Here is a 22,408-nt window from a genome sequence, read left to right on the forward strand (position 1 = left end):
CCTCCTCTGCAGTGCCGCCAGCCCGACCTTCACCCGTTCTGCAGCACGCAGCAGACGCCCAGATGCTTCTCATCCGCAAGGCTTCCTCGACACACGGTGGCTCACGCAAGTAGCGGAGACAACGAGCTCCCAGCACCGCATGCTGGCGTCCACTCTGTCGAGGGCAGCTTGGCGGGATCCTTTCTTGCCACCGGCCATTCATTGCTGGAGGCAGCTGCCTCTGGGACCCCCTCGGATTCCCTCCACAGCCAGTTTTCCCTTCATCAGCTCCCTCGGGCAGGGGTGCCCAGGCAGCCCCCTTTACAGCGAGAGCCCCTTAGCCCAGCCCATTCTTGGCCTCACTGACCACACCTAGGCTGCCCCAGCCCCAGCTGGAGCCCATCAGGAGCAGGGGCCATTGGCAAAGTGCCACAGCCCATCACCCTCTCCCCTGCATCTGTCCACAGCCACGAGCCCTGCCCCAGGGGCTGCAAACATATCCAGGGGCACAGAGAAGGCCAGGAAAAGCTTATTCGTTAATGCACGTAAGAAATCCCAGCAGTGAATTGGCTGCAAGGCTCGGTGTGCAAATGCAGCGGGAAAGAGGAAGAAAAGGGAAGAGAAAAACAGGAGGAAGGACAGAAGAACATAGAGAAGAGGTGTGGTACAGGGAGCCAGAAAACAGGACACTGCGAAAGAGAGAGGGGTGGGGAGGAGGACAATTGTGTAGAGAGAGGAGAGCAGAGAGATTGCAGAAAACAACAGGGACAGAGAGAGGGAGGAAAAAATAAGAGAGACGGGGAGCGGGAGAGAGAGGCGGAAGGAACCAGCGGGACAAAACAGAGACAAGACAAGGGACGGGGAAAAATTCTAAAGTGATAGGGGAAAAAAAACATAAGCAAGAAATAAAAAATAGAAACAGGGAGCCAGACAAAGGTAGAGTGGAAAGAAACTTTCAAAAAGCAACAGGGTACAAGAAAGATAGGCAAGAACTAACAAATAGGGGCAGGGAGACGTAGAAAGAAAGTGCAGAAAGCAACAGGATACAGGACAGAAAAGGAAGAATTAAGAATTATAAACAAGGAAATGGACAGAGGGAGTCGTAGAAAGAAAATTTAGAAAGCAATGGTGTGCAGGAAACCAGCAAGAAATTAAAATTAGGTCAGGGAGACTGAGAGAGGGAAAGGTAGCAAGAAAATTTACAAAGCGACTGCGTTGGAGAAACATACGCAAGAATTAAAAAGATAGGGATGGAGAGGTTAAAAGAAAGTTTCAAGAGCGATGGGGTACAAGAAACATAGGGAAGAATTAAAAAATAGGGGGACAGACGCTGATATAAGAAAACTGTGGTGGGTTGACTGTGGCTGGCCGCCTGCCAAACCGCTCTATCGCTCCTCCTCCTCAACAAGACAGGGGAAGAAAATACGACAAAAAAGCTTGTAGGTTGAGATAAGGACAAAGAGATCGCTCACCAATTACTATCACAGGCAGAACAGACTCGACTTGGGGAAATTAATTTAATTTATTGTCAATCAAAATCAGAGTAGTATAAAGAGAAATAAGAACATCTAAAAAACACCTTCCCCCCGCCCTATTCTTTTTTCCTAAGCTCATCTTCGCTCCCGACTTCTCTACATCCTCCCCCCGAGCAATGCAGGGGGACAGGGAGCGAGGGTTGCGAGCAGTTCATCGCACGTCATCTCTGCCGCTCCTTCCTCCTCACGCTCTTTTTCTGCTCCAGCATGGAGTCCCTCCCACGGGGCCACAAGTGCTAGCTCTCCACGGGGTCACAGCTTCCTTCGGGCACATCCACCCACTGCGGCGTGGGGTCCTCCACGGGCTGCACGTGCACGTCTGCTGCACCGTGGACCTCCAGGGGCTGCAGGAGAACAACCTGCGTCACCGTGTTCTTCGACCACAGGCTGCAGGGGAATCTCTGCTCCGGTGCCTGGAGTACCTCCTCCCGCTCCGTCTTCACTGACCTTGATGTCTGCAGGGCTCTTTAACACTCACATTTCCTCTATCGCAGCTTCTGCACAGCATTTTTTAGCCCTCTTAAACGTCCATCACAGAGGCGTTACCAGCGTTGCTGATGGGCTCAGCTTCGATCGGCAGCAGATCCGTCTCAGAGGCGGAACTGGCTGTGCCCGACATGGGGGCGACTCCTGGTCCCTTCTCACAGAACCCACCCTTGCAGCCCCTGCCCCGCCCCGGCTAACAAAACCTTACCGCGTAAACCCAATACAACAGCGATCGGCTACAGGGCAGAGAAGGGGGATTGAAAAATAGGGAAAGGGACCCACAGAGACAGAGGCACAGAGGAAAAAAATTAGCGATGGGCTACAGGCCCGAGAGGAGGAAATGACAGGGAACCAGACAGACGGAGATGGATAAAAACAAAGAATAGTGATGGGCCACAGGGCAGAGAGGGAGGATTTAAAAAAGGTGACTGTGATATGGACAGAGATAAACAGAAATACCAAAAAAACTCGATGAGCTGAAGGGGAGAGACAGAGGAATTAAAGAATAGGGACAGGGAGCCAGACAGAGAAAGAACGATACAGACAAAAATGGGCCATGGGACAGAGAGGGAAGAAATGAAAACATAGGAACAAGAGAATCTAAGAAAGGAAAAATGTATCTAGAATACAGGGCAGAGAGAGGGGAATTAAAAAATAGGGACATGGAGACGGATGGAGGGGGGGGGTAAGGAACTGTGAAGGGCTAACGGGCAGACGGGGAGAAATTTAAGAAATTGGGATAGGAAGACAGATAGAGGGAGAAAGACAAAACTAGTGATGGACTGCAGTACAGAGACAGAGGATGAAAAAGAGGGCAAGGAACAGGATAGAAGCGCAGAGAAAAAAAGAAACCGGAAAAGTATAATGACAGATAAAGACGGGGACTTGGAGAACGAGAGAGGGAGAGGTGCAGAGAAGAAAAAAAAAATGACCGCAGTAAGAGAAAGAGAACGGGGGGGCAGGGAGGGACCGGGATGCAGAAGAGGAACTACACAGCCTCGAGGCTCCAGGACTCACCGCAGCTCCCGCTCTCAGAGCTGCTGGAGAATTTCACAGTTCAGACGCATCTTTGTCTCTCCCTCTCTGTCTCCTTCCTCCTCCGTAGCTGCGGTCGCTTGACTGTCATCCACCTGAGAGAATAAATCAGTGTCTCACAGCTCTTACAATACGAGGCTTACCAGATACATAGCCTCACACACGCACACTCTGCGTGGCTGTAGCGTGCTTTCGGTTACGCGTACAGACGTACCGTGCGGTGCACGTTGGTGATCAGATCTGCCCAGGACTACGCTAAAAGGGATCCTCCCTCACCTGGTGAGGCAGGCTGGCTCCTGCCTGCAGCTGGAGGCAGCTGCCGGCTGGATCCTCTTTACTTTATTCTTCAGCTGCTTTACCTTTTTCTGGCCTCTCCAGCTTCAGCCACAGCAGCTCCTGCCCACAGCCAGTAAGCGTCCAGCTGTCCCTTTTCGCCCATGCCGCTAAGGAAATGAGGCCAAAGGCGACCCACGCAAACCTGAGCCAGACGCAATCAACAACATCCCCGGAGAGGAACCGACAACCGAGTCCTCGGTGCTGCCTCTGGGAGAGGGAAAAAGCAAGCAACCGTTTTCCACAGTGATGACTGTAGCTCTCCTCAGGCAGGAACCCCTCCTTCTGCAGGAGCTCCTGGAGACACCGCTCTTTCCCCGAACTGATGCTAACAGCACCTGCATTTATGGAGAATAAAGCATGTTCAAGGGCCAGCTTGCTGCCGTGAGGACAGGGTTTGGGGGCAGTCTGTGGCTACGGGACAGGCTTCAAGGGAGGTGCTGGAGCTGGAGACAGCTGCAGGGGGTGAGCAGGGCTGGAGGAGTTTTCTTGAGTTGGGGAAGCACCCGGCACCTTTTCCAGGGGGTGGGAAGGCCTCCGGGTACCCAGAGGGGTGGGGGCAGCCATCTCCTGTGCCTCTTCCTGCTTCCTCTCAACTGGCTCTCAGAAAATCCCTGGAAGCAGCCCTGAGGGGGCCTGACTCCAACTGACCGTCAGCCTGTTGCACCGGTGCGTCAGAAATGTGCGGCTCATCGGCACGCTCAGGCACGCATGCCCCGGCAGCACCATCCCCTGGGGCTACAGCCCTTTGACACAGAGGGGCCATCACCATCAGCCTCACTGACTCCCCCTGGAGCTCCTCCAGCCCCAGCCCACAGCTGCAGCCATGGCCCCTTACACCCGCTATTTAGCCTGCTCCCCTGGACTCTGACAGTCACTCACCATGTACAAAGGACTACAGGCACAGCCATGAGAGCAAAGGACACAGCAAGTGTTTATTCGTTAATGCGTTTAAGTTCCAGGAGCGAGTCTGCTCCGGGGCTCAGTGCCTGTACCGAGACAACTCGGCAATCGTTACTGGAGCAGCAGATACAGAGAACGAAAATACAGTGAAGGGGAACAGGACACAGGAATAGAAAGAAAAAAATAAAATTAGGAAGAAGGACCGAGGAGCAGAGAAAGGAAGATACAGGGAACAGGACAGTGAGATGGATAAGTTGATAAAAAAGGAATGAGGACCCCTGCAGGGACATGGCAAAAGAGAAACAGGGTCAGGGAGCAGAACAGAGAAAAGAGAGAGAAAATTATGAGCGCGGAGCAGAACAGATGGATCGAGAGAGAAATGGAATGAAAGAAATAAGGAAGGAGAGAGAGAGAGGAAAAAAGTTAAGAAACAAACCAGAGGAACTGAGGGGGGAAAAAGAGACAAACATATCAGGACAAAGAGAGGGAGAATGAAAAACTGGCGCTGGGCTGCAGGATGACAAAAAAGGCCAGGGAGCAGAACAAAGGGGAATAATGGGACAGCAAGCTGGGCAGGGGGATATAGCAAGAAACGACGGGACGAGCAGTGGTAAGGAGACATACAAACAAAAAGTTAGGGGAAGGATGGAGAACAGAGAGAATAAGAGAAAAAGGACAGGGAGCGGGGCAGAGATGGAGAAAGAACCATTAGAGACAGAGAGAGGAGGAGTGCAACAGGACCAAGACAGAGAGATGGAGAAAGAAAGAGAAAGCAGTGATGGGTAGTAGGCCAGAGGGACAAGGAAAGAAAGAAGGAAGGACAGAGGGATATAGAAAACAGATGAAGACAGGGAGCCACAAAGTGGGATACCGCGAAAGAGAAAGGGACGGGGAACACGAGAAAAAACAGGGATAGACAGGTGGGGCAATAAATAAGAGGGAAAGAGAGCAGCACAAGGGGTCACAAAGAGTAAGAGATGAACAGGAAGGAGGACAGGGACAATGAGAAACAGAATTAAAAAGAACAGCAACAGTGAGCAAAACAAAGGGATAGAAAGAAAAGGAAGGAAGGAGAGAGATAGGAAGGCAGGGACACAGAGAAGCACGTACAGGCGCAGAAAGGAAAAGAAAGCCAGGAAACAGGCCAGAGAAATTGCACGGGAAAAAAGACACAGGTGCAGATCAGGACAAAGAGATGGAAAGGGAAAAAACGGCAGTATCGCTATTCGGACGCTGAGACGCTGAGCGGCGCGCCACCGCGCATGCGCTCGTGACGGGCGGCTGCACCGCTTGTCGGGGAGCGGCCGCAGCTGGAAGCCCACAGAAAACCACAATAAACCGGCAACAAAACTACACATCGTGCTGCGCCACGGGGGCCGCAGCGGTAGCAACGACAACGCCGCGCCGCACGCGCTCCAGAGCAAGGCGGCTACCAGGCAGCCAAGTCCGCAAAAACTACACCTCCCGGCATGCACGGGCAAACACAGCATGGCCGCCCGGAAGCCAAGTGCCGGAAGACTACACCTTCCGGCATGCTCCGGGGAGCAAACATGTCCGACCAGAAGCCCCGCACCCTAGGACTACAGCTCCCGGCATGCCACGAGGCAGCCTTCCCTGCCTTCTGACCCTGCGGGGACACCGTTCCCTCCCCCGCCAACGCACCCGGAGACCCCAGCGCAACCTCGCGCTCCGAAGCGCGGCTCCGAGCAGACCCCGCCACCGACTCCGACACGGCGCGCCCCTCCACCCGGCTCCCGACAGTCCTCACCGCTGGCACCCTCGCACCCGTGCCGCCGCCGCCGCTCCGTGCCTCCGACACGGACCCCACCGGCCCCCCACAAGCACCGCCGCCCTCCTCGGGTTTTTCCCGGGACCCGCCGAGTGATCGCCCGGCCCCCGCTCACCTTCGCCCCCGGTGTAGCCGCAGCTCGGCGACCGCGCTCCTCCTCCCGTGATTCACACTAGCCCCTCCACGGCCAGCCGGGGCAGGGCAGCACCAGCACAAGCACCAGCCCTTCCCCTGGCAGCCACCCCTTTACAGGGAGGGGCCGTCGCCATCAGCCTCACTGCCCGCACCTGGGGCTCCTCCAGCCCCGGCCCGCAGCTGGAGCCCAGCAGGAACAGAGGGCCATCGGCCAACCCCCACTCCGCGTCACCTCCTCCCCTGGGCTCTGTCACAGCCCCTCGCCCGGTGCAAAGGGAGTGCAAATGCAGCCGTGAGGGCAAAGGAGACGGCGAGTGTTTATTTAGTCACGCACGTAACAAGTCCCGGGAGCGAGTCTGCTCCGGGGCTCGGGGCTCCCGACACTCCCCCAGCCCATGGGACACCTCGGCAGTCGTTCCTGGAGCCACGCTTGTCGGTTCGGCGGGGAACGGACGGTCGGTCGGCTGGCTCCTGGACCGATGGGCTGCTGGGCAGAGGTGGAGGCTGCCAAAAACGTGGAGCAGGGCACAGGACACGAGAAGAAAAAAGCTGCAGCAGGCTAGACGGGGGGTGTAGCGAGAAAGCGTGAAGAAGGGAACGGGACAGCAAGAGAAGGATGGGAACAGGGAGCCCGACAGAGGTGGAGAAAGAAGCAGCAGGAAGAGAGGAAGGGAAGCAGCAAAAAGAGGGAGAGAGAGCAGGACAGAGACTGACAAAGAAGGACAGGGAGCAGGATGGAGATGCAGGAAAAACCTGGGATGGGCAGCACGACAGAAAGGGAGGAAGGAAGGGAAAGAATATGGGCAGGAAGCCAGACCGAGACACATGGCGAAAGATTAAAAAGCGATAAGAACAGGGCAAAGAGGAAGGAATGAAACAGGGACAGGGAGCCGGCACAGCGAACGATGGAGGGAAGGGCCATATGGGGTGAACAACACAAAACAAACCACACAGCTACATGCTACGTAGCAGGGAGGGAAGAATTAAGAATTAGGAACAGCAAGCTGGAAAAAAAAAACAGCTGGAGAGCAAGAAGAATAGCAACACGTACAGAAAGAAGAGGGGGGAAATTCTAAAATAGGGTCATCGGGAAGCCAGAGATAGTGAGAAGGAGAGAGGACAAAAGCGACAGGCTACAAGGCAGAGAGGGCAGAATTAATGAATAGCGACAGAGAGCTGGCCAGAGAGAGATGGAGAAAGGCAAAAGATTGGACGGCTGACAGTGCACAGAGGGAAGAATTCAAAAACCATGAACAGGGAGCTGGACAGAGAGAGAGGCAGAAATAAAATGGGGACAAGTGACAGGCCACAGGGCAGAGAGAGAGGAACTGATAAATAGGGACAGGGGACCAGACAGAACACAATGTAGAATAGAAAAAACCAGCAGCAGGCTACAGGGAAGAGGTAGGAATTAAAGAACAGGAACTGGGAGCTGGACAGAGAGACATGGAGAGAGAAAAAAAAAACAGCGATGGCTACAATACAGATAGGGAAAAAATAAAAACTAGCAGTAGGGAGTTGGACAGAGAGAGATGGAGAAAGACAAATAGCATGGGGCTACGGGACAGAGAATGTGGAACTAAAACACGGAGAGAGGGAGCCGGACAGAGAGAGGGACCAAGGAAAAAATCCAGACAGGCTACATGGGGCAGATGGAGGAATTAAAATCTGGGGACAGGGAGCCAGACAGAGAGAGAGGGAGATCGCAGGGAATAGCGGTGGGTGCAGGAAGACGAGTGAGGTATTAATAAATAGGGACAGGGAGCCAGACAGAGAGAGACAGAGTAATGCAAAAATAGCGACGGGGTACAGGGCAGAGAAGAAGAATTGAAAATGGGGCGCAGCGAGATAGACATAGAGAGATGGAGAAAAGAAAGACGCGACAGGGTACACGGCAGAGAGAGAGGAATTAAAAAACAGGGACGGGAAGCAAGAAAGAGGGAGGTGGAGGAAGCAGGGGGGCATTAAAAGTGAGGGACGGGGAGCTGGGAAAGAAGAGGTGGAGAAAGAAATAGAAACACAATGTGCTACGGGGCCGTGAAGGAAGAAACCCAAGAACTGGGACAGGGAGCCAGAGAAAAAGAGCCAGAGAAAGAAAAAATACCAACGGACTACGTAACAGAGAGGGAGGAATGAAAAAATAGGGAGCCGGAGCCGGGCAGAGGAAGAAGGAGAAAAAAAAAATAACCAGGGGCCAACAGGGCAGAGAGAGGTAGGAAGGAAAAAACAGGGATCCGGAGCCAAACAGAAAGAAAATGATAGCGACGGGCTACAGGGAGAAGAGGGAAAAATTAAAAGAGAGGGACAAGGACCCGGACGCGGCGTGATGCACACAGGAAGTATAGCAACAGCTAGGGGGCAGAGAGGGAGGAATTATAACATAGGGACGGAGAGCCAGAGGTGGAGGGGGAGATAAAGAGAGGGAAAAAAAAAAAACAGACAGCCTACAGGGAAGAGAAGGAGGAATTAAAAAATTGGGATCCAGAGCCAGAGAGAGAGATGGAGAAAGAAGAAATTGAAAAATAGGGAGCAGGAGCCAACCAGAGAGAGACAGAGAAAGGAAATACCGTGATGGGCTCCAAGACGGAGAGGGATGGATTTCAAAAAAGAAGGGACCGGAAGTCGTACAGAGAGAGACGGAGAAAGAGAAGATAGCGACGGGCCGCAGGGCAGCGAGGGAAGAACTAAAAAGTAGGGACAGGGAGCCAGACAGAGAGTGATGGAGAAAGAAAAAAAAAATGCGACAGGCTATAGGGCAGACAGGGAGCGATTAACATCTCGGGACAGGGAGCGGGACAGAGAACGGAAAAATAGTGACGGGCTGCAGGGCAGAGAGGGAGGAATTACAAAACGGGGACAGGGAGCCGGACAGAGAGAGACGAGGAAAGGCAAATAATAGCATTGTGCTACAGGGCCGAGAGGGAGAAACTGAAAAATAGGGACCGAGAGCCAGAATGACGAGAGACAGAGAAAGAACAAACCGCTATAGGCCACAGGACAGACAGGGAGGAATTTTTAAAAAACAGGACCGGAAGCGATGTACAGAGAGACGTCGGGGAACAAAAATTGAACAAGCGACACGTACAGGACAGAGAGGGATGAATTAAAAAAAAAAATAAAGACAGGGAGCCGAACAGAGAGACACAGACAAATTAAAAACAGCGATGGGCTACAAGACAGATAGGGAGAAATTAAAAAATCCTGGACGGGAGCCGGACGGGGAGAGACGGCAAAAGAAATGAAATCGCAACGTGGCACAGAGCCAGGAAGGACAAAATTGAAAAACAGGTCCTGGGAACTGGAAAGAGAGAGACAGAGAAAGAAAAGAGACCGATGGGCTCTAGGGCAGAGAGGGAGGAATGAAAAAACAGGGGTGTGGAGCCAGAGAGAGAGACTGAGAAATAAGAGGGAGAAGGCAACAGGCCACAGGGTACAGAGGGAGGAAGTACAAAAGAGGGGCCGGGACCCGGACGGAAAGAGGCGGAGAAAGGGAACTTCAAAAGTGACGGGCTACAGGGCAGAAAGCGAGGAATTTAGAAAATCAGGATCTTGAGCCGGACCGAGAGAGACAAAGAAAATGAAAATGGTGATGGGTAACAGGGCAGAGAGGAGGGAATTAAAAAACAGGGAGAGGGAACGGGACAGAGAGACTGAGAAGAGGAAAACTCCTGACAGACTTCCAGAGAGAGAGGGAGGCATTAAAAATTACAGACAGGGAGTGGGACAGACAGAGACAGGGAAAGAAAAAAACGGCAGTGGGCTACCGGGCAAAGGAGAGGAGAGTTTAAAAGTGGGGACAGCGAGACGAACAGAGAGGGACGGAGAAAGGAAAGAAGCGCCTGAGGGACAGGGAGCTGGACAGACAGAGACAGAGACAGCAACAATACCCACACACTAACTACAGGACAAAGAGGGAAGAATGCAAAAATAGTGGCCGGGAGCCAGACAGAGAGAGACAGAGAAGGAAAAAATAGCCACAGGCTACAGGGCAGAGAGAGGGAGGACCTAAAACATGGGAACAGGGAGCCGCTCAGAGCGAGATGGAGAAAGGAGGTACAAGGGAGCAAAAAGAAAAAATCGCAGCAGTGTGGGAAAGGGAGGGGACCAGGGGAGGGGCGCGGAGGAACCGGGACTCACTGCAGCTCTCGCTCTCGGCACTGCCGGGAGAATTTGACAGTTCAGACGCTTCTTTCTCCTTCTCTCCTCCTTTCCTTTTCTGTAACTTCGGTCGCTTGGCTGTCCTCCACCTAAGAGAATACATGGGTGTCTCACAGGTCTTACGAGACAAAGCTTCCTAGACGCATAGCCTCACTTGCGCGCTACACGCATGAGTAGGACGGAGGGAAAGAGGAAGAAAATTATGAGCAGGGTGCAGAACAGACGGCTTGAGAGAAAAATTGAATGACAGAAATAAGGAAAGAGAAAGAGAGGAAAAAACATAGTGAACACACCAGAAGGACTGAGGGCAAAAGAGAGAGAGACAGATCAGGATAAAGAGAGGGAGAAAGAAAAACCAGCGCTGCAGGATGAGAAAAAAGGCCAGGAAGCAGGACAAAGGAGAATCATGCTGGGCAGGGGTATATAGCGAGAAACGATGCAGACAGGCAGTGGTATGGACATATACAGACAAAAAGTTAGGGGGAGGATGGATGACAAAGAGATAAGAGAAAAAAGACAGAGAACGGGACAGAGAAGTGAAGCAATAAATAATAGGGCCACGGAGCAGGACAGAGGAAGAGAGACAGAGAGAGAGGGACAGGTAAGGCAACAGATAATTGGAGAAAGAAAAGAAAGGGAACAGCACAGAGGGTCACAGAGAAAAAGAGAGGGATGGCAGAAAGAGGAAAAATAAGATCAGGGAGAAGAACTGAGAAGCACACAGAAAAAGGTACAGGGAAAAGGACAGAGATGGAGAAAACAGAGAAAGACTGGAGGCAGAACAAAGGCAAAGATTGACAAGTACAGGGAGCAGGACAAAGGGATGCAGGAGGAAAAAATAGTGATGGGCAGCAGGTTAGAGAAAAAGAAAAAGAGCAAGAACAGCAAGAGAAGGAGAATGACAGAAGGATGTAGAGAGAAAAACCAGGACACGTAAAAGGAAGGGTTGGGGGACACACACGTCACAAGAGTAGAAATAAAAAGAGAGGGATGGGGAGCAAGACAGCGTGACAGAGGGAGACGGAGGGAGGGAAGGAGTGGGATGCAAGGATACAGAAAAGCATAGGTACAGGGAAGAGAAAAGAATGACAGAGAAAGAAAGAGGAGAATGGGGAGCAAGAGACAGAGAGATGGAGAACGAAAAAATAGTGATGCGCCGAAGAACAAAAATACAGAGAATTAAAAAAATACTTCTAGGGAGCAGGACAGAGGAATACAGCAAGAGGAAAAAATCAACAGGGAGAAGGTCCGGTAACACACAGGAGGACTGCGTATTACCAGGACACTGGGGGAGTGAGAGGGAGGGAACACAGAGCAGGACAGAGGAATAGAGAAAGAAAAAAAATAGGGACAGGAAGAAAAGCAGAGTAACCAAGAGAGGAAAAAAAAACAGAAAGGGAACTGGACAGAGTTCAGGAACTCTGAGCAGGACTAAAAGATGGAGAAAGAAGCATTAGAGGCGGACGAATAGAGAGAAGAAAAAACAGGTTGAAGGAAAGAGAGAGAGAGAGTGAGTGACAAAACCCGGGCAGAGAGTGGGAGAAAGAAAAACCAGTGACAAACAGCAGGACAGAAGCAGGGGGGCAGGGGGAAGGAAGGACAGGAGGAAGGAGAAAGAAAGAGACAGAAGGACAGAAAGAGATAGGGAGGCAGGAAAGGAGAGAGAGAGGTAAGGAGGCAGGGACATGGCACTGCACATACAGGCGCAGAGAGCAAAAGAAAGCCAGAGAATAGACCAGAGAAATTGTGGGGAAAAAAGAAACGAATGCAGATCAGGACAAAGAGATAGAAAAGGAAAAAACAGCGATGGGCTACAGAACAGAGACAGAGGATGAAAAAAAAGAGGGAGAGGGAGCAGGACACAAGAATAGAGGAAGAGGTACAGGGGAGCAAAACAAAAGAAAACACTGCAGCATGGGAAACAGAGGGGACCAGGAGAGGGGTGGGGAGGGCCCGGGACGCATAAGAGGGAAGACAGGGCCCCGAGGGCCCGGGACTCACTGCAGCTCTCGCTCTCGGCACTGCCGGGAGAATTTGACACTTCAAACGCTTCTTTCTCCTTCTCTCCTCCCTTCCTCTTCTGTAACTCCGGTCGCTTGGCTGTCCTCCACCTAAAAGAATACGTGGGTATCTCACAGCTCTGACGAGACGAGGCTTCCTACACAAGTAGCCTCGCTCGCTCGTGCACTACGCGGCCGTACCGCGCCGTTGGTGACGCATACAGACCCTGCGGTCCGTGTTGGCGGCCTGGCCTGCTGCGGACTACGAAGAGGGATCCCTCCTCACCTGGAGAGGCAAGGTCTCTCTCGCCTGCAGCGGGAGGCAGCAGCTGGCCAGGTGGCCTTCAATGTCATCTTCTTGACCTTTCTCTGGCCTCTCCAGCTTCAGCCGCGGCAGCCCCTGTCCACATCCAGTAAGTGCTCCGCCTGTCCCTTTTCGCCCCGACGCTGCGAGGAAAGCGAGGCCGGGCAGAGACAACCCCCGCAAGCCTGAGGCAGTGCCATCAACAGCATCGCCAAGGCAGGAACAGACAACCGCATCCTCAGTGCAGCCTCTGAAAGAGGGAAAGAAAAAGCAGCGACCGATATTACCGTAGCTTGCCCCTGGCCGCATCCTCTCCTTCTGCAGGGGCTTGTGGAGACGCATCAAAGGCCAGCTTGCCGACTGGGCTTGGGGGTGACCTGGGGCTACAGGACTCCAGCAGACCGGGAGCCTGCCGCAGCGGGCAGTTTGAAGCTTCCCGTCCCGCCACCCCCGAGCGGCCAGCGGGCAGGAGACACCGCCCCATCCGCCGAGGGGACTCGCCAGCCTCACCGATGACCTCGGCCCTGACCCGCCGCCGCCGGGAAGCGCGCCCGGCGCACCGCCATGCTGCTCCCCCGCAAGGCGCATGCGCCCGCTGCCGACGGCGCGCCGGAGGGGCCAGAGCCGGTGGGCGAACGCCGCGCTGCAGTACCGCATTTCGGCCACGGGGTGGCAACAGCAGGGAGCACCCGCCGGGCGGCGCGTGCTGGGGGCGGCACCGGCGCTGCAGCTCCGCGCTTTGCGCGCCCAGCGCCCGCAGGCAGCGCGCACGTGGGGCGGCAGCGGCGTTTCCTTACCGGGAGGCAGCAACGAGCGCGGCGGCACCACCCCGCAGGCCCCCATTGCCGTTACCGGCGGACAGCAGCGTGGAGCAGGGGGGCGTCTCTCACAGTGTGAGAAATAAAATTGGTACCGAGTGATTCAATTTGAAGAATAAAGTCTATGTTTGCTTTATCATGACATCTGCAATATTCAGTGGAAAAGGAATCCTGTTTAGTTAAAAGACAGAAAACATTCACTTGACAGTATAAAAGTGAAACCATTCTGAAGGCTGGTTTTTTTTTTTGAGGCCATGATTTTAGGAACACTTTTAATTGCCTTTTTCTATCTGATTTAAATATCCAATTTAAGCACTTGAAGTTCCCTCCCCCAGCTTTTGCTAAATGTGTACCATATTGCAAATTGCCTTTGACAGACTTGCAGTGTTATTGATAACTATTTAATGATAAAAGCCCAATGATAAGTATTTTTCTAGATTATAATGAAAATGTGATGTACTTCCTTGTCCAATAGAAACCAAGATGATTTGAAATTAAGGAAAAAGTTTAAACGTGAATTGGGATACAGATGTGTGTTCTGGCTATAGTAATTATCTGAATATATTTTAATTACGCTTTTAATTACTCTGTACTCGATAATGAGTGTCAATACGCATTTGCAGTCCTTATTCACATTATGGAAGGAACATTCACATGTACCCAAATCATACGAATAAAATAGGTCTTGAACTGGACTATTCTTTATTTTTCATTAAAACTTCTGAGAAGGGATAGAAATTTAATGACAAGTTAAGAGAGTGAACTCTGGAGATGTGAGTGGCACTTACAGATGGAGATGTCTTAGGTCACGTGCAGCTGTTTCAGAAAGCAGAAGCTTCCGGCCCATCAACGCGGGTGCTGCTGCGGGCACCCTTCTTGCGGGCGCAGTTTGTGGCGATTCAGGTATCACATATCCTCACATTCCCTCTTCTTTAAAACGTAATCGTATGTACGCTTCTAAATTAAAATTCCTGAAGTTTGCCGAGTTCGGCTGAGACCATGAAATCCAGGCTGGCTTTCTGGTGATGGCCGCAGAGGAAGGGGATGACCTCGGGGTGCTCCTCCTTCAGGCGGGTGCAGAGCTCCAGGAACTGCAAATGGAGAGGGGTCGGGGGGGACAGAGACCCTGAGGTGGCACGGGGACATTTGGGGGGGACAGGGAGGTCATGGAGGGGGAATGGAGACACTCAGGGGGGAAGTGGAAATGATGGAGGACAGAGACAACCGAGGGGGGGACAGAGGTGATGGAAGGGGAAACAGGGACACTGAAAAGAACACTAAAATGCTGGAGCGGGGACAGAGACATCCAGGAGAGAGGGAGATGCCAAGGTGGCACAGGGAAATCCACAGGGGACAGAGAGGAGATGGAGGAGGAATAGAGGGACCCAGGGGGGGGACAGAGAGGTGATGGAGGGGAGACAGGGACAACCAGGGGGGATGGGGACATGATGGAGGGGAAACAGAGATATGATAGAGGGGGAACAGAGACACCAAGGCGGTGCAGGGACACCCAGAGCGACAGGGAGGTGAAGGAGAAGGAATGGAAACACTGAGGTGGCATGGGGACACACAGGTGATGGAGGGGGGACAGAAACACCCAGGGGAGATGGAGACACCAAGGCGGCACAGGGACACACAGAGGGAGCATGGAAGTGACAAAGGAGGGGACAGGGACACCCAGGGGTAACATGGAGATGATGCGAGGGGGACAGAGACACCCAGAAGACACCCAGAGGTCATGGAGAGGGGACGGAGACAACCAGTGGGGATACGGAGGTGATGGAGGGGGGACAGGGACACCCAGGGGGTACAGGGAGGTGATGGAGCGGGAACAGAGTCAACCAGGTAGGATGGAGACGCTGAGCTGGCATGGGGACACCTCACGGGAACACAGATGTGATGGATCGGGGACACGGAGATGATGGAGAGGGACAGACACACCAGGGGCAACAGGGAGGTGAGGGAGGGGGGAACAGAGAAAGGCTGAGGGGGGATGGAGACACCAAGGTGGCATGTGGACACCCAGCGGGGACATGTAGATGATGGAGCGAAAACAGAGACACAGAGAGATGCAGACGCTGAGGTGGCACGGGGACACCAACGGGGGACGTGGATATGCCGAGACGAGACATCAAGGGAGATGCCGAGGTGAGACATCAAGGGGGATGACAAAGGGGGACACGGAGATGCTGGAGGGGGGACAGAGATGCCAAGGTGGCACGGTGACACCGGGGGGGACGGAGACACCCAAGGGGGGTCATGGAGACGATTGAGGGGGACAGAGACATCAAGGGGAGACAGAGACACCAAGGTGGTGTGGGGACACCAAAGGAGACATGGAGGTACTGCAGGAGAACAAGGAGATGCTGAGACCAGACAGCAATGTCAAGTTGACAGGGAAAGACCAAGGGGGCACAGAGACACTGAGGTGGCACTGAGACACCAAGGGGGATGAAGACACCCAGGGAGCAACATGGAGATGATGGAGGGGGAACAGAGACCCCAAGGTGGCACCCTCCGGAGGTGCCGGGTGGAGGCTCGCGGAGCCCCTCGTCCTCATCATCCAGCACAATGATGTTGCCGGGCAGGGAGGCCGCAGGGGCTCAAGGTGAAAGCAGGGAGTGTATTTCGACTTCGCCGGTGCCAGTTTCCAGGGGCATGAGGGCAAATTATTAATCATAATTAATATTATATTGACCAAAACAAGGCAGCACAGGGTCTGGGGAGGTGCTGGGCTCACTGCCGCCCTTAACCCACCCATAAAATCGTTAAATAGGACTAAAAGAAAACCTGCTTTCCTTGAGTCTTTCACAAGAAACAATAAATTAAAAAGAAAAGCCCGTTGGAGGAGATCGTTCCTCCAGAGGAGCAGGAAGAGTGTGGGTACAGCTTAATGCCAGCGGTTCCCCGATACCTGAGTTACACCACTTCCCTAAACCCCCCCCAAATTCACAAGGGAAATATGGGGGGAAAAAAGGATCAAAACCTGCTCAAGTTGGGGCAAAAATAAAATAAAAAACAGGTAACGGGGTCGAAAAGGCACCAGATATAATAAATTTGGACACAATGCGATGTTGCAAAACAACAAGAGTAAAAGCCTAATTGAATGTGCATATATGTATTTATTAGGGTATATTTATGTATATATATTTACTCACATATTCCTCCTTTTTCCCTATAACCCAGATTTTGAGGCCGAAAGCAGAGAAATCCTGGCAGGCTTGGGGTCATTTGCGACAATTTGGTGAGCAAACAGTACTCATCGTACCTTAATTAGAAGTCGACGAGTCCTCAGTGTGATATATCATCAATATCAACAATAAAACACCTCAGGTGGGTTTAAAACACACATGAATTGTGAACGTAAAAATAAATTCGCTTTTTTTTTAAGCAAAATTCAACATATCTTTATCAGGGGCATTCAATTGCGGCTCCTGTGCCCCTGCTCCCCTGTCCTCCCGCCTGAACTTCGAAAGATAAGAATTAAATATTACCATTTTCCACCCAAAATGGGAAGGACCACAGCAAGGCATGACCCAAAACAGGCAGAATTTAAATTAACTCTTTATTTTATCCCTTTTAACTGTTTATTTTGCCTCTAATAAGTTTTTTTTTATTAATTATTATCCATATCAAAAACCAATTCTGAGTTTTATTATGAATCTTTAGGGTTTGAGCCCTAATATTTACTGAGAAAAACATCAAATCCTTAAAAAAAAAAAAAAGGAATTTTAGCTCACTGATACGTGGGAGCATTTACGCTCCGCTATAGGTGCCAGCGGGGCTTATAGACAGTAGATGTATAAAAAGGGAAGAGGCTCGTCCTACGGATTTTGCTGCCAGGGGAACAAGGGGCTACCTCCAGTTGGCATGGGCCATGCCCACCACGCATTCGCTCAACTGTGGAGAGGGGGGTGGGAGGGAACTTTGGATCCCCAGAACCACCCACAGACCCCCCAAAATCCCCCCAACCACCACCCCAAACCCTACCGCTGTCCCCCCCAACCTGTCCCCCCAAAACAGACCCCCAGCACCCCAAACCATCACCCCCACCTGCCCCGACCCACCAATCTCCCCCTCCTCTAACTGTGCGCCCCCAAATCACCCCCATCCCCCAAAACTGCCCCAGTCCTCCCAAATTTCCCATATCCCCCTTGCTAAATCACCCCCATCTGCCCCCAAAACTGGCCCCCATCCCTCTACACCCTCCTATGCTCCCCCAAATGCTCCCCTGTCCCCCAAAACCATCTCACCCCCCAAACTTCCCATCTCTCCCTTCCCAAATCACCCCCCAAAACCATTGCTTGGGGACATAAAGTCCCCAAGACAAAACCATGGGGACATAAGTCCCCCAAACCCCCCCTCCAAAATTTTCTATCTCCCCCTTCCCAAATCATTCCCAAAGCCACCCAAAAGATGCCTCCCCCCCCAAAACCAGTCCACCTCCCCACCCCCAAACCAGCCCCCGTCCCCCCCACCTTGCTTGCAAAGCACAGGGAGGTGAAGGACTCGGTGAATTTCTCCTCCAGGGGAGCCCCAAACCAGGTGGTCCCTAAATGGTGGCCCCCGCAAAGGCTCACACCAAACCAGGTGGCCCCAAAGCAACGGCCTCTGAAGACTCACCCCAAACCAGGAGCTCCTAATAGGTGGCCCCTAAAAGCTCTTCCATAAAGGGTGCCCCTGAACCAATGGCCCCTAAAGGCCCACCCCAGACTAGTGTCCCCAAAGCAGTGACCTCTAAAGGCTCACCCCAAACCACAGCCTCTAAAGGGTGGCCCCCCATAAAGGGTCTCACGCCCCCACTCGCAGGCACAGCACAGGTCCCGGGCAGTGTTGGAACCCTGGATGCAGAGCTAGAAGATACCATGGCTGCAGGATGAGCCGTCGTTCAGGGCTGTCCGGGCCACCGAGTGGTTGGCGGGTGCCGTCTGCAGCAGCCCCAGCACCTTGCGGGGGGACACAGACGCCCCGTTACCCCCCAAAACCACCCACACAGCCAATCTGAGCTTTAAAGGGGGGAAATCAGGGTCCCCCTACCCCCTCCTCGGAGGCGATGGGGACGCAGCACAGGTTCGAGACATGCACCTCCTCGCTGGCCGAGCTGACCTGCCGGATCTCCAGCTTGGCCCTGCGCTTCAGCCAGCCGGCTAGCAGATCCCACAGAGATTTGTTGTAGATCTCCAGGAAGCTGGCGGTGAAAGCATACTGCCCGCCAGCATCACACCAAGCCCCAAAAAACCCAGAAATGCCCCCAAAATGGAGTTAACACTTTGGTTTTGGTTTGTTGAGTTTGTTTTTTTTTTTTAAACTCACTTTCCAGCCTTTTTCTGCCAGCTCCCAGGTGCCCTTGAAGACCTGCTGCACTACACACAGGGTCACACTCCTGGTTTCGGAATCCAAGACATTGTCTCGCTGCTCATGTCCCACATGAGACTTGGAGGGTGTAAAAGGAGGTTTTGGGGGGTCCCCAACTCTGTCCTCACCCCCCGGAACAAGTGGGAGCAGCTAAAACCCCCCGTTTGTCCTAAAAAATCTCATTGAGCCCATCAGAGGGGGACTAAGGACAGGTGAGGGGTTCATTAGCAGCAGAGACACGCTCAGCCCCTCAAAATAGGGGTAAGCGACAGGGAGGCACCCCCAAAGCGACTCATCTCGCCTGCCTTGGAAAGCACCAGCACCTTGTTGTCCTTGGGGGGAAGTAGAGATGCTCCAGGCCCTTCTGCTGCTCCTCCTCCTCGGGCAGCACCGGCCACACATGACAGAAGACACAGATGTTGCCCTGAGGAAGGAGAAAAGCTGTTATTTTAGTGGTACAAGGAGGGAATTCAGATGGTTCTCTCCCACCCAAACCCCCCTGGGCTTCACCTTGAGCTCCTGGACAAGGTTATGGAGATGTCGCCATCCATCTCCAGGCCACGGAGCTGTTCCTCCTGCTGCCCCAGCCGCTGCTCCTGGGCAGCTGTCTGCACCCACAGTTTGGCTGCCTGTGCTGCCTGCCACTGCACTGCCTCCTCCGCCAGCTTCAGCTGTGCCTGCCAGGAGGGAAACAGCAGCAGTTGCAGCGGGGGAGGTAAAAAACATCCCCAGTGCAGGGGGAAACCAGCCCCAGATGTAGCGTGGGGCAAAAACTGAACCTGGGGGGAGGGAAATGAGCTCCTGTCATGGCAGGGGGAGAAAAGCAACCCCAACAGGGTGCAAAATCAGCCTTGATGGGGGAGAAAACCAGCCCTGGTTGAAGGGACATGGGCAAAAAACAGCCCTGGCAGGGTAGAAAACCCCAAACCCCCGGGGGGGCTCATAGGGGACCCCAAAAGTCAAGAGGGGATAGCAGCAGTATGGGCAGAAGAACATAGGGTGCGTCCCCAAAACTGGGAGGTCCCCAAAACCCCAGGGACCCCAAAAACCAAGGGGAAGCAGTTGGGGAAGAGGAGCAAAAATGGGAAGGGAGGAATAAAATCAACGTGGCGAAGAGATGGGGGGAATCCTTGAAACTAGGAGCAACACCAAAACCCCAGGGGGGTCCCCAAAACCCCAGCAGAGGTCGCTGCCCCCTGAGGGAAACCAGAAAGCCAAAGAGAAGCAGTAGGATGGAGGAATGGAAATGGGGCAGCGTGGAGTATGAAATCAAGGGGAGAGGAAGTGGTCAGGGTCCCCCAAAACTGGGAGGGTGGGGTGGGGTGTTGGCAAAACCCCACGGGTGTCCCCCAAAAACCTGGAGGGCATCACTGACCCATGGCGGGACCTCCAAAATTCAAGGGAAAGCAGGAGGCGGGGAGCAGGAATGGGGCAGTAGGGGGTAAAATCAAGGAGGAGGGGAGATGGAGGGGTCCCCAAAATCCTGGGGATCAGGAGGGGATGCCAAAATCCAAGCAGAAGCAGTGGGAAGGACAAGTGAAAATGAGGCGGGAAGAATGAAATCCTTGGGGAATCCCCCAAAATCTGGGGGAGCTCAACATACCCCAGGGGTCCCGAAAATGCCCCCATCAGGACCCAAACAGTCGGGGGGGGGGGGGGGGCCTTGAAACAGGTAACAGAGATTTAGGGGCCACTGGTGGGAAGGGGAGTATCCCTGGAAGTGAGGGGACCCCAAAATGGCCCTGGGGTGGCTCAAAATGGCGAGGGGAGAAGCTCCTGGGGAGGCCCTGAAATCGCTCCTGGGGGGCTGTGAAACCACCCGGGGGGTCCAAGCTTAGAGGGGAGCCCCAAACCTGGCAGGGCTTAGACCCAGGAGGCGGGCTCTAGACCTGAAAGGGGTGTGGCTAGAGCCAGCCCCACTCCCAAAGCCAACTTGTGGGGAGGATCTCCGGGTCCTGTTTAGGGTTGAGGGGGTAAAAATCTTAGGCGGGGGAGGGACTGGGGGGTATGGGGGAGGGACTGGGGGAACGCGGGCATTTGGGGGGGATGAGTGTGGGTGGGGGAGCCGTACCTTTTGTAGTAGGTATCAGTGCACCCACATGAGGTCCCAGATTTCCATACAACCTTCTGCCACTTCCAGACCGGTCCCAGGACAGGGCAGTCCTGCCAGCCCTCTGCCATGCTGCCCAGGGGAACTACTGCGGAGGGGATGAGCAGCTCCCCAAAACCCCCCAAAACACCTGCTCCCACCCACCCAAAGCTACTGCAAGGGATGCAGGCAGCGCCCGAAGCCACACCACCTGCCCGCAGGCCCGCCCCGAGCACCCCAGCCACGCCCCCACCTCGTAACCCCGCCCCAAACACCCAAAGTCACGCCCCCCCACCACAAGGACCCGTAGTCCCGCTCCACACAGGTGGCGCTGAAGCCCTGCCCCCTTTCCCCACACCACGCCCCCAAACTCTGCCAGGCGCGCGGCCCCTCCTCCCCACCAGTCCCCCACAAAATACTGCCCCTCCGCCACGCCAACCCCCGCCAACTGCCCGCACCCACATGGATTCCCCCAGCCGCCCCTCCCCCTCCTAAACTGCCCCTCCACTGCCCCGGTCACCAGTAAACTTCACCTCCCCCTCACTGACTACCCTCTCCCCCCCCACATCCACCCCCAAACTGCACCTTTCCCCTCATAAACACACACACACCCCCAACTGCCCCTTCCCTCACACACATGGACCCTTAAACAGCCCCCTCGCCCCTCGGACACCCCCAAACTGTCCCTCCCTCACACGAACACCCTCCACAAACTGTCCCTGACCCACAAAAACACCCTGCCCAGGGCCTGCATCCTGCCCCAGCCCCACTCCCCAGCCCCCTAATGCACACAGCTCCCCCCGATCCCACTGCCCAGCCCCTCTAGGGCACACAGTCCTCACGCCCCCCAGCCCCACTCCCCAGATGCTCACAGCTCCTCCCCTGCCTGGAGCCCCCCAGTACCGCTCCCCGGGGCCTGCAGGACCACCCCCTCCTCCCCGCCCCATTGAAATACCCTGCGCAGCCAATCACTTCGTGGGGCGGGGAGCGAGCAAGCGGCTGTGCGGCGTTAAGCTCCCTGCTGAGTTAAACCACAACAATCAGTTCCCCCTACACTGATTTCAGTGAATGCAGTTTCTGAGGCTTTAAACTGAAGTTAAAGTGAGGCCCAGCAGCGGTCCCCCCGGCCAACCTCCCCCCTAGTTTTACTACATGACATCATACGGTCTGGAATATCCCTTGGGTCAGTTGGGGTCAGTTGTCCCAGCGGTGTCCCCTCCCAAACCCTCGTGCACCCCCAGCCTGCTCACTGGCAGGGCAGGGTGAGGAGCAGAACAGCCCCTGGCACTGTGCAAGCACTGCTCAGCAGTAACTAACACACCCCTGCATCATCAACGCCCTTTTAAGCACAAATCCAGAACACAGGAGGAGGGAGAGTGGGGCGGGAGTGGGGTGCAGGGGAAAGGGGCATGCGTGGGTAGAAACGTGCATGGGGGGAAATGCTTGGGGATGACCTACACCAGGGGCTCCACCCGGGACAATCCACACA

At 54.0% G+C, this 22,408-nt stretch overlaps 1 protein-coding gene and 1 long non-coding RNA gene across 5 annotated transcripts; both read right to left on the reverse strand.

Annotated features, from left to right (window-relative positions):
* Positions 1-1,482: 1,482 nt before the first annotated feature.
* LOC142092285 (uncharacterized) lies at positions 1,483-13,307 on the reverse strand. 4 transcript variants are annotated; one of them, XM_075172100.1, is made up of 6 exons: positions 12,640-13,306; positions 12,355-12,464; positions 10,333-10,442; positions 3,395-3,578; positions 3,018-3,130; positions 1,483-2,011 (listed from the first exon to the last, which is right to left on the reverse strand). In XM_075172100.1, the coding sequence occupies exons 1-5, from the start codon at positions 12,705-12,707 to the stop codon at positions 3,123-3,125; spliced, it is 480 nt and encodes a 159-aa protein (XP_075028201.1). In that variant the 5' UTR covers positions 12,708-13,306; the 3' UTR covers positions 1,483-2,011; positions 3,018-3,122. The 4 variants fall into 4 exon arrangements, with proteins under 4 accessions (XP_075028201.1, XP_075028200.1, XP_075028202.1 ...); XM_075172099.1 differs by having other exon boundaries at positions 3,250-3,578; XM_075172101.1 differs by lacking the exons at positions 1,483-2,011; positions 3,018-3,130; positions 3,395-3,578 and adding an exon at positions 6,455-6,699 and having other exon boundaries at positions 12,640-13,298.
* Positions 13,308-18,397: 5,090 nt separating this feature from the next.
* On the reverse strand, positions 18,398-21,243 carry LOC142092286 (uncharacterized). The gene is made up of 3 exons (XR_012676993.1): positions 20,902-21,243; positions 19,341-19,507; positions 18,398-19,254 (listed from the first exon to the last, which is right to left on the reverse strand). It is a non-coding gene; the product is annotated as an uncharacterized LOC142092286 (long non-coding RNA).
* Positions 21,244-22,408: the final 1,165 nt, after the last annotated feature.

This window comes from Calonectris borealis, chromosome 23, assembly GCF_964195595.1.
Source record: "Calonectris borealis chromosome 23, bCalBor7.hap1.2, whole genome shotgun sequence".
Taxonomy (NCBI): Eukaryota; Metazoa; Chordata; class Aves; order Procellariiformes; family Procellariidae; genus Calonectris; species Calonectris borealis.

Coding starts and splice junctions, on each gene's coding strand:
- LOC142092285 (XM_075172098.1), bottom strand. CDS start 13,245: ATGCGCCTTGCGGGGGAGCAGCATGGCGGTGCGCCGGGCGCGCTTCCC. Junction 12,465..12,716: donor GCTGGAGAGGCCAGAGAAAG/GTCAAGAAGATG, acceptor GTATTCTTTTAG/GTGGAGGACAGCCAAGCGAC.